Here is a 12,121-nt window from a genome sequence, read left to right as displayed (position 1 = left end):
AATCTGGGCAAGACAGTGCATGTGTTAAGACTCTCTTTCCTCAAATGTACAGTGGGCATAAGAATAGCGCTGACATTTTGGCTCTACTGCAATCTACTGCACATATCTCTGAAAAATCTCATGTTTGCAAAATGATGCTCAAAAATAACAGGGCTAATGGGAAAACTAGAGTTAGACACAGGCAAAACCCAAACCATGATACTTTTAACCAGAGGGCTGGAAAAAAACAATAACAGCCTTTCTTAAAATTCCAGCACAGTTTTTAAAAAGGCGCATTGAATTCATAATAAAGAAGTGCTACATAAATGTGAAAGGGCAAGGTGGGTGACTGCCCAAGGTGTGAAGAAGGATTGAGGCTGTTGAATCACCAGGACGAGGGCTGGTCGCACAAAGCGAAGGGAAAACCCTACAGTCTTTACTTTGAAGACTGAGCCCTGGGGCCCGGCTGAGGTTCCAACGAAGGCGGATGACGGGTGTGTGGACAGTCCCAGTTGCCCTGCGGCTTGCTGCATTTAGCTGCGTTTGTCTACGCCACATCCTTCTTTTGATGTTTGGTGGCACAAGGCAGTGACATGCAGGGAAAACTAGATAGAGCAGCCAATGTGACTCCAATATCACAGCAGCCAAGCTTCCCTGACTCCCATGTATTCAAACTAATTTGTGTTACAGAAGCACGTATGATAGCAGAGCAGGGCAGTGAAAATTAAATGAGATAATGTAGGGAAAGCACATGGCACAGTGTGTACACAGAGCTCAATAAATGTTTGTTGGTAATAATAAAAATAATAATATGCTCCAGTTTTCCATACATACCCTTTGGACCCTTGAACGTATGCGGGCCATCTGTCCAGATCTGTTGGTTTTGGGGGCACAGCCTTGGCCACCCCACCCTCTCTATGCATAGGCACGTCCAGAAGTTTCGTGGCACAGACAGTGTCTCGTCTTAGACCACACACTGCTCCAGTCACAATCAGAGCTAATTTAGCAAACTATCCTACGAGATCAGTAAACTCTGTTCAACTCTGCCATGTTTTTAGGTCTTTTTAAAATTTTTTTCTGCCTTTTCCCCAGGCCAAGAATTCACCACTGTACGTCAGAAAAGCTTTGAACCGACTGGTTTCCAAAATGTGCTCTCTGGGTTGTACAGCCCCGTCGTGTTCTCAGCCTCAACAGCTGACCTGACTGATGCTCACCTCTTCTGTCTTCTTGCATGTGACAGTGATTCCTGCTGTGACGGCTTCGTCCTCATGCAGGTCCAAGGAGGTAATGCTGGCAGCGAGGATCTGGGCCTAATGAGGGACAGGGACAAGCTGGGATGCAGAAGCCAGGGTGCACAACAGGGAGCTGCTTGGGGAGCTGCAGCATGAAGTGACCACACCCAGACAGAAGGCGGTATTCACATGCACAGAGTCAGGGACAGACCCTAACCCTCTCACCTATCACATACTGTGACTTCTCATCATGGCACTGGTTTATTCCTGACTGTTGTCTTCATGAGAAGTGAACAGCTAAACTGAGGTTCAGGGAATTTCAATCATTTGCTCATGGTCATATAGCTTGCAAAATGACAGAGCTGGGATTCTACCCGAGTTGTGGCTTTGCAGCATCTTACTGCCACCTGTGCAGCCTGGACTGGCCACATTTGGTCAAAAAATGTTACTGGGCTCTGTCTCCACACATGCACAGAGAAGACCATGTGAGGACACAGTGAGGAGGTGGCTGTCTGCAAGCCGGAAAGAGAGGTCTCACCAGAAACCAACACTGATGGCACCTTAATCTTGGATTTCTAGCCTCCGGATTTGTGAGAAAATAAATTTCTGTTTTTTAAGCCATACAGTCTGTGGCCTGTTATGGCAGCCCTAGCAAACTAATACACACACCTGGGTATATACCCAAGAGAAATGAAAACGTATATTCACACACAAACTTGTACATGAATGCTCATGGTAGCATTATTTATAATGGTCAAAAAGCGGAAACAACCTATCTCAGTTTATTTGTGCTGCCGTAAAAAATATGCCACAGGCTGAGTAATTTATAAACAACAGAAATTTATTTCTCACAATTCTGGAGGCTGGGAAGTCCAAGGTCAGGGCACCAGCAGGTCTGGTGTCTGGTGAGGGCTGGTTTCTGCTTCCAAGATGTTATCTTATTGCTGTGTCCTTACATGGAAGAAGGTGAAAGACCAAAAAGGGGTCTAGCTAGTTCCTGACAGCCCTTTTATAAGGTTATTAATCCCATTCATGAGGACAGAGCCCTCATGGCCTAATCATTTCCTAAAGACCCTACCTCTTAATGCTACTGCATTGGGGATTAAGTTTAACAAGAATTTGGGGGAAGACACAAATTCTCAAACCACAGTAGTACAACCCGCTATATATCAATGGATGAATGGATAAACAAAACATGGGAGAAAAATGTTAGTTGATTCCTTTTGCCCACAATCCTTCACTCAGTGATTATCTATTGAGTGCCACTGCATGCCAGGTCCTGTGAACAATAGGACTGTCATTTTTAATAGTCTCTCAGCAGTGGGAATTGCTTCTGCTCCTAGAAATATACCCATGCACATGGCTGTATAGCCTAGTGGTGGAGAGGGACTTTGATGTCATAGACCTGGGTTCTAGTCACTGCTCTGTCACTTTTTGGCTGTGTAATCTTGGACAAGTTTAAACTAAGTTTCAGTTCTCTTGTTCATAAAACGAAGATAATGACACTTCCTATTTGAATACTTACTATAAAGATAATGAGTGCAAAATGCTGGACATAGACTTGGCTCCTGGTGCTAACGGAGGACCTAACTGTGTGACATGAGAATCAACCTGACCTCCTTAGCAGCATCAAACTGTAACCAACTATTTGACTGGTCATATTAAGCTTATGGAGAATTCTAAAGATTTAAAAAAATCAAAGCAGGCCCACACTTGTCAACAACAAACGTTAATGGATCACTATGGATGTGCAATCCAACATTCTGGGTGTTAGGAACAGATAAAAGGGGCTTGGGGTCTAGTGGGAGAGGCAAGGTGCACCATGAAAGGGTCATGACCTTCACTCATTCATTCACTTCTGCTGTCATTCAGCAAATGTGCATGGAGCACCACTTGGCACCAGGCTTAATGAACGAGGCAGTGTACGATGGATGATGCCCGATAGGGCTAGAGACCATACAGCAAAGGAGGGAGATACCAGGGGGACTTAGTGGTCAGGAAGGCTTTCCAGAGGAGGAGGAACTTGGGCTGGGCTTTGTGGGATGAGCAGTATTTAGATGGCAGTGGGAAGGAGCAGTCTGGTTCAGAGTGGGCGTCTATGTAAGCTGAGCTAGAGGCAGAGAGATGCTGTGTGTTGTGAAGACCATTAATGGAGACATTGGGCTGCTTGGGGAAGGTGTTTCCTAGTATCCTTCCCAGGGCTGTAGCTCCCTCCACACAACCCCTCCAGGCTCCGGGCAGAAGGATCCCTCCTGAGAACGACCAGCCCTGCCTGCCTGGTGCCCCCACCCTCTCAGGCCATGCCCCTTCCTTCCTTCATTCCTGCTCCCCACTTAGCAGCCCTGGGCCCTCCCAGCTGTCCACTCTGAGGCATGGCAGTGTGCTCAGCTCCCCTCCCTTCTTAAAAGTCAAAAAGCTCATGGCACCATGCAGCCCTCGACCTCGTCTTCCCTCGAGCGCCTCTCCTTCCCCACCAGACAGACCCTGCATGCTGAAACCCCCTCTCACCCGGAAACTGCTCCCACCCAGCTCGCCAGGGGCCAGGGGCCTCTTCGGGCCGCGCTTAGCCTGGTTGCCTCTGGCAGCTGACACTACTGCCCTCTCCTCAGTTCTTCTGACTCTCTTCTCCCGATCTCCAGGACGCCCTTCTCTGGCTCCTTGGCGAACACCTCCCCCTTCTCATTCAGCTTCCCGGGCTGCCATAGGTGCTGCTTCACCCCTCTTGGGTCTCTGCTCTGGCTGAGAACTCTCTGCAGAGGTCCACATCCCTCACTCATCTGCTGTCTGGATATCCGCTTGGATGTCAACATGTCTCCAAATAAATGGGCAGTTTTTACCCGAAATGAACCTACCTCGGGGAAGGGAATCATGCTGCATTTGGCAACCCTGCTTCCCTTCGGCCAATTCATCACTCCAACTTCAGGATCAAGATTTATTCCATTCCCACTGCTGCTGTCTATTTGGACCTGTGTTATTTTTTCTTTGTATTTGTGCCGGTCTCTTAATTCTTTGTATTTGTGCCGATCACCACCCCCCAGCCACCTGCCTAGATTCCCCATGCTCCACGTCACCCTGCTGACTTGAAGGCCTGCTCATGATTTCCTGCTCCTGGAATGCTATTTTGTCCCTTCTCTTTGTATGCAAGTCCACATGTTCATCTCCCCGGTGGCTTGAAACTCCCCCAGGCTACGAAGCAGCCATTTATCCTCAGCCTTTAGGGGAGCCATGCAGACTGCAGGCGCAGAGTGAGGAAGTGACCTTGCTGACGCCCACCTTCGGCTGGGCCACTGCGTGGAGCAGGACTCAGGTTTCCTGACTCATGGCGCAGACAGCCTGTGCTCTACTCCCCTGTCTCTGCCACCTCCTCTCAGGTCCAGAGGGAGGAAAGGATGGTTGTTAATTGCTACGCTCTGAAGACAAGTTAAATGTTACTTTGAAAACAAATAATAAATATTTTGCCTTATCCAGAGTGATAAACTAAGACTTCCTTAAATCTTGAGCAATATGTAGGTTTAAACCAGGTGAAGAGAAGAGGGAAGCGGATTCTAGAGGGAGAGAACAGCATGTGCAAAGGCCCTGTGAGAAGAGGGTGCAGGATGAAGGGGAGGAGCCTAAGGAAGCGGTGGTCCTGGGCAGGGAGTGTCAGGCGGGAGGCTTGAGAAGGGGAGGGGGACAGGGGAGGCCAGAGCACGTAGAACCTTGTAGGTTGTACCTAAAACCACTGAACATTTTAATCAGGGAGGCGTCATGATCAGATTTGAGTTTTGGAAGGAGCAGTCTGGCTTGAATGTGGAAAAGGTCATGGGTGAGGGTTAGAGTGAATGTAGAGCCCAGCTGGGAACTGCCACAACAGTCTAGGGAGGATGGGGCAGTGGCCGGGCCTAGGGTGGTCGCGGTGGAGATGAGCAACAGGAGGAATATTCAACAGGACTTTGGATATGGGGCGGAAGAAGAGGCATCAAAGGTTATTCTTGGGTATTTGGCTTGTTCACCTGGTTGAATGGTCTAGTCATGTGGTGAATAATGGAATATATCAGATGTCAGATTTGGTGATGGGAGAGGAAGATTTAGAAAGGTCATGAGACCATTTGGGGTGCTCAGATGGGAAGTCTCGGAGGGAGATATAAAGGTGTGAATTACCAGCATTGAGGTGGTATCAGGAGGTGGGGGTGTGGGTGAGGGTCCAGGTGAGGAGAGGAAGGGGCAAGGGCTGACCCTGGTGAACAGCTACATAGGGGTAGAGAGTGTGCAAAGAGGTGGGAAAGCAGCAGCCCGGCAGGGGTAAGGAGACCCAGGAGAAGGCACCTCCCCAAAATGAATGCCACTGAGAGTTCAAACAAGGTAATTACTGAAAAATGCTGAGTTTAGCTTATTGTGGTCAGTGGCGGCTAAAATGAGAAAGTTTTGTTGGAGTGGTGGGCAAGAACCCAGATTAGAGCAAGTTGATTTTTAAAATTCCTTCTAGGTTTAATGCTCTATGATCATGTGATGTGGATGCAGGTTAGTGTTTAGCTAGAGAAAGACATGTTTTATACACACACACACAGGCACGCATGCATATATCTCCACATATATGTATACGTCTTTATGTATGCCTATATTTAGAACACATCCATGATTCCTTCTTTGAACTAAATGTGTTTTCTGAGGATACCACAATTTCCCTAGATGCTCAGTTACTCACCAGACCGTATGATTTTTCAAACTGGAAAGGCTGACTTCATTTTCCTTAGGTTCATATATGGCAGAACTGTTTTGTTCCGTGGAGCAGTAAACCCACAAAATCCTGGCCAGCAGCTCGCTCGCTTCTCCCTCGCAGTGTAACCTGTGATCTGTGAATTATGTGAGCAGAACAACCACTTCGCAATGCTGAAAGTTAAGCCTTCTTTGAGGCACCCGTGAAGTGTCGGGCAGATGTTTTCCCCAGTCTTGTCCAAGGGGCAGATTTGGAGTTTTAACTTACGAAGCTTTGGCAGGCTTTGCTGACGACCAGGAACAGAATCCCGCTACATCCTTCACCGCAGTCTGGAAAGTCATTTAACTCTGGTGGCTTCCCCCTCCTCCCCCTCCCCTCCCTCCACCCCTGCCAGCGACTTTCCAGCCCCCTCCAGCCTCCAGCCCCTGAGTGGCTTTGTTTTCAAAGAATTCATGAGGCCTCTGAATCTACATTTCAGTTGAGGCTGCTTGGAAGAGGGGCACAGAGGGCCTTGCATGGCCGGAAGGTCACACAAGTGTGACTGGAGCTGACAGTATGTGACCAGCGAAGTGACTTCCAGTCTCTCCCTGGCCCCTGCCTCTCAGGCATAGATTTCTCAGGGACACTTTGGCACTAGTTAAAGAAGAAAGCTGCGTTGGTTTCTCTACTGAGATCTGAGAGCAAAAGGAAAAATGTACCCCACCTCTTGTTTAATTCTGCTTTCTGGCTTGCGAGAGGCCAGACCGCAGTGCTCAGACTTCCTCGAGCTCTCGCAGGCTCTGCCTGGGCCCCATGCTGGTGTTGCCCTTGGGCCCAGGCATTCGCTGCCTGCTGGCCATTCCGTGATTCCTCAGCACCTAGAAAAACCACTCTCCCTTTCCTCCCTCAGTTTCCCCATGTTTGAAACGAGGTGGTCTAACTAGGTCAGCAAATCTCCTCTGTGGTGCTCTTTACAAACACTGACTCCCAAATGCCACCCGCCCCATACATGCTACCTGCCAAGTCAGAAACTCTGCGGTTGGTGCCTAGAAATGAGCGTTTTCAAAACTCTCCCTGTGTTTTTGACACCATCAGCCCATGTGCGTGGTTTGGGAACCACCACACTGGATGACCTCGAAGGCCATTTTACCAACGCAGAGACGCTGCTGCTGGTTTTTAACTACTGCTGTTCAAAAGTGGCCAGTAAAAGGGAAAAGGACAAAATGTGAAATCGTAAGCCAGACAGCCATGAGTCATCTACTCTGGGGCAATGTTGGAAATAGAACAGTTTGAAGCTATATCCAGATTTGGACATAAATTAGGAAATTAGGATAAGGAACAAAGTAGGAGTTGTGGGTTGTGGGGGGACATATTTCCTTTTTTTTTCCAGGAGTCTGAATAACCATACAACCTATAAAGGTTATTTATCAAAATGATGCATAAATTATTTAATTTGCAGATCTGAGTAAACTTGGGTGATTTGCCTAACTTATGAGACTCAGTTTCCTCATCCGTAAAAGGGAGATAATCCCTGGCTTGATTAAGTCACATTGTGTGCCTGTGTCAAAACATCGCATGTACCCTGTAAAGATATACAACTATTGTGTACGCATAATGATGCCCCCAGGGCATTGGGAGGGGCTGTCATTGCTGTAGACCCCCTGAAGAAGAGACTCTAATGAAGAAGGAAGGACCGGCAGCCATGGTGGTCTCCCCTAGGGAATTTGCCAGTAAGAAAACTGCAGCACTAGAAAGGAATATCGTCCCAATTTAAAACCAAGCTATTGAGTTCCAGTGTCCCTGTCTTCTCCTGAGATGTTGTCACCTGTCCCCATCCACAGGCTCTCAGGGCACAGAGGTGGGGCTACGGGACCCTGCTGGTGCCCCTCCCGTGACCTCTTCTCCCTCTGGTTGGTCTGCAGGTCCCATCGTTTGTGGGTTGCTGAGCTCCCCTGATGTCCTGCTTTGCAATGTCAAAGACTGGAGGGACTCCTCTGAGGCCCAGGCTAATGCCACGTGTCCTGGTGTGATGTATGACCAGGAGAGTCACCAGGTGACGTTGCGTCTGGGAGGCCAGGAGTTCATCAAGCGTAAGTCTCTGCCTTTTGTCTGTATTCCTTCAAAGTTATTCTTCCAACCAGCAAGGCACTCCTAATAGAAATGACATGTAGCACACACTATGAGTCAGGCACTGCTCTGAGGCCTTGATCTATACTCGTGAATCCTCAACATGATGCTTCAAGGGGGGCACTCTTATCATTATGCCCACTTTACAGATGAAGAAACTGAGGCACACGGAAGTGAGGTAATTTCCCAAGGTCTCAGAGCTTGTAAACATGAGGGCTGAGATCTGAAACCATGTATTGCAATTCCCAAACTGCTATTCTTAACTAATTCTCTGCCTCTGCACTTGTGGATAATACACATGAAGAACTTAGTGGAGTGCCTGTCTCATAGTGTTGTAGATGATATTATTATTGTCATTATTTTTTAAATTTGTCATTGTGTTTTGTATTTTAAGACTGACTGTGTTTCATTAGTGTCTGGATTCACACAATCGGGCATAAAACCTGGCATAGGAAATATACACATCCGTGGAATGCATGGTTACTGAAGCCTGGAAAAAATATTACAGAATTTGGTAGAATTCCATGAGGCTTAAATAGTTTCTTTTGGGATAAATAAAATCAAATAGCTTATTTATATGATGGGTAGTAAACATATGGTATTCATTACTCTGAGAGGTAGCCCAGGGTGAAAACAGGCATTTCAAGAAAGACATATGATAGATTCATGGGCAATAAATCCAGAACTGCTTAACTCAGAGCATGTGCTTGGGATGTGCCCAAAAAATGAAGACTGTGCCCTTGTCTGGCCTCCCAGAAAAGGAATGATTACCAAGAGACTTTTGAAGTTTTTAGTGTTTTTCAGTGCCTGGTATGTGTGTGTGTATTCTGGGGTGAGGGCAAAGGTTCAAGAAAGGTGCCCTATGTTGGGGATTTTAGGCAGCCTGAGGTATATTCTTGATATTTTAAAGTGGAAGTTCCCTTATACATAGACTGATCAGGGGGCTAGCTCCAATTGAGAAAAATAAGGCACAAATTTTTCCTTTCCCAAAGAAGAGGTTAGTCTTTAAGTATAATTAACCCCTGCAAAAACAAATGTAGTGGTTTAAATTCTTACTAAAGTGTGAATAGCTGATAGATATGTTTTCCTAACAACAGATATTCATGGAAGGAAAGAGGAGGAGGATTCTAGGGATATGAACTACTGCAGGGGAGGGAATAGAATTAGAATAGATTGAGAGAACATAGGGAGGGGGCTAGGGACAATAAAGGATAAACTCTATCCCTGCCAAACTTGGTTGAAGGTTGGCTTCTTCATTCCCACTTTACAGTTGTGGATAGATGTTCAAATTTAGACTTTGGAATCTGACTATAGGATTCAAATCCCAGTGTGACTGTATCCTCACTGTATGGCCTTGATGGCTTCCCAATTATAAAGTGAGGATAGTGATGACCTCTGACCCTTAGGGCGGTTGGGAGGAGTAGAGAAGGAATGCATGTGGCGCAGCAGGATGGTGCTAGAGCAAGCAGCCACCAAGGCTGGGATTTAAAATTCTCAGAACTGAGTCCCCTTTTTCCCCTTGCTCTGTGACCTTATTCAAGACACTTAACTGCACTGAGCCTGAGGGTCTCCATCTGTAAAATGGGGCATGTGTTTATATATTACTGAATGAAGTGCTGGCATGCTGTGCAGGCTATAGTATAAGGCATTGGTCCCTGGTCCCTGGTCCCTGGTCTGCCAACTGTATACCCAACAGAGGCACTCACTAGGACCTCTGGGTATGGACATCTCCTTCATTAATCAGCTCACTGGTACTTCCAAGACCTGGTTCAGCAGGTGGCCTGGTTAATGGAGAATTAGCATTTACTTATAAAGCATAAGTGAATTTATTGTCAGGAGTGGGCAATCACAACCCAGCAGAATACACTAAATTCAAATAGTAAGCATGTTGATATCTGTATTGCATTATACAAAGTACTCTTATGTACTCCAACTCAATTCATCCCTTCGACAATCTGGTGAGGCTGTGGGTTACATCACTGTTCTACCCATGAGTGAAGCTCGGAGCTGTGACATGACATACTTCAACGAACAACCTTTGCATTAGTGCCACGGCTGGGCTCAAGCCTTCAGCTTTGAAGGCAGCACTGTCTGTGGAAGCTCTCCACCCATCTCCTAGTTCCATGGTCCCATGTATAATGTCTGCTTCTGTGGTCCCATGTATAATTTACTGGAAGCAGAAAGTGCTTCCGAATTGTCATTGCACCAACAAATTAAGGAGTCTCCAATAACTGAGAGTTTCATTCTTCAGATATCTCTCTGGGACCTGCTATACTCCAGACATTGGTCTTAATGTCAGCTAACAGCATATTCTATGGCAGGGATTTCAAAGGGCTACTGGGAGAAGAGACAGAGTATTCAGGAAAGTTGCAGGGTCAGTGTGAGTTGCAGAGGTGAGCTGGGCAATGTGTGAACAGCTGGAAAGGAGGGGAGTGGGTGGCAAGTCCTCACACAATGGCCACGGCCCTTGTGCTCACTCCTGCCTCCCTCATATCTGAGCGCCTGCTAGGCAGGTATGTGGTGACCAGGCCAGGTGTGGAGTGCAAAGATAGGCAGAGTGGTTTCTGCTCTCAAGGAGTCACAGGTTAGTCGGGGTGACAGATGCAGAAATTGTTAAATACAGCAGGCCTCCTGTTTGCCCATCTTAGTGGACTGATGAGGATTACAGGAACAGAGAGTGAGTTAGCCCACAACAAATAAACAAATACACAAACAACCCTACAAAACACCTAGAGGCCATTTTATCCAATTGGAAGACACAACACTTTTTGCCATGAGGTTTCTCTTTCCTGCTGTCATCAGCTAGAGATGGCTGAGAAGATGAGATTCCTGTGTAACCCTTGTGCCGGCTTTGGTGTGTGTTCTCAAGAGAGGAACCCACCAAGGGCTGCATCTCCCGGATTTCCAATGAGCATCTGTGAGAGTTTGCAACCATTTGGTGTCGGCTGGATCAACCTTCCTACTTCTAAGAAGAATATCTTAGAAAGCTCTGGGACTGCATATGGCTAGTTTGGACAGTATCTTGAAGTGAAAATGGATGAAAAACAGATTAAATGTCCCTTAATGCCCAGGGAAACTTAAAATTTGATAGGAAAAAAAGACCTTGGCAGAAATACTACTGGGTTCATTCTGAATCCAAAAGGCTTAATGCTGTTGAGCAATTGAGAGGCTCAGCCTGATGCCTGATGTTTCCTTTATAGGAGGCTGTTTTGTATTGGTGATTGTCATTATCTTGGGGTTCCAGGAGAGAGGTGGAGAAACTTACGATACATCTATGGTACCCATTGTAACCAGATGCATCTAGATTAGATGTCTGATGAGTATCTAAAACTAGGATGGACCATTTAAAAATGACCCTATTAGTTATTTCCAATTGCTGCCATGGGTTGTGTGTTGCCATGTGCATAGCACTATAGTTTGCATCTTACTTTGAGTTCTCCCAGAATCGACCATGAGACAAGGATCCAGGAGTGTGTCCACTTAGGAAGGGCAAGGAATATAAGCAGAGCAATTGGGAAAATGATGCAAAGAAGACAGCCAATAAAGGGTGAGCTCTGAGGCTAGTTGTGCTCAATCCTGTGAGTCAGTAAAAAGCACACTCTGGAATGATCCCAGTGACTGGGCCAAGGAGCTGGTGTGTCCATTCACCAGCGCTCTGGAGTGCTTGGTTGAGCGCCGCCGCAAGGGTGACTGACTCCTGGTCCACCCCGCCTGCCACTGTGGCAAGGGCAGCTGTGGCTTCCTGCAGCTCCCCAAAAAGAGCCTGGGGCATAGACCAGCAGTTCATTTCGCATATGTTATCTCCATTAATCCCCTAAGACCTGGAGGGAAACAGTGTTTTCTGCCCTCACTGAGGGGGAGAGTGAGGCATAGAAATTCGAGCTAACTTCCTCAGGTTATTCCGCTTCTGAGTAGCAGAACTCAGATTTCATTAACTCCACGATCACATATTCAGCTCTGCTTCATTCTGGGAGGTGCACACGTGGAGATTCTGGTATCTGGCTCCTGCTAAGGCAGCTAACTGTCTAGGAGAGGAGAGAGGTAAACCCACGACCTTCTGGGCGAGTGCTGTTGTATTGGTACAGCTGGCAAGGACCCCGGGAACCAT

The 12,121-nt window shown here is 47.0% G+C and overlaps 1 protein-coding gene across 1 annotated transcript in view; it reads left to right on the top strand.

Moving 5' to 3' along the window:
* Positions 1 to 12,121, top strand: part of TG (thyroglobulin) — a 244,685-nt gene that overhangs the window by 64,323 nt on the left and 168,241 nt on the right. Inside the window, exons 26-27 of the mRNA XM_045561428.1 lie at positions 1,072 to 1,263; positions 7,809 to 7,976. Coding sequence (XP_045417384.1) covers positions 1,072 to 1,263; positions 7,809 to 7,976 — 360 coding nt within the window. The remainder of the gene's footprint in view (positions 1 to 1,071; positions 1,264 to 7,808; positions 7,977 to 12,121) is intronic.

This window comes from Lemur catta, chromosome 9 (assembly GCF_020740605.2).
Source record: "Lemur catta isolate mLemCat1 chromosome 9, mLemCat1.pri, whole genome shotgun sequence".
Taxonomy (NCBI): domain Eukaryota; kingdom Metazoa; phylum Chordata; class Mammalia; order Primates; family Lemuridae; genus Lemur; species Lemur catta.
The sequence above is the reverse complement of the archived record's forward strand: the minus strand, read 5'-3'. Positions and strand labels throughout refer to the sequence as shown.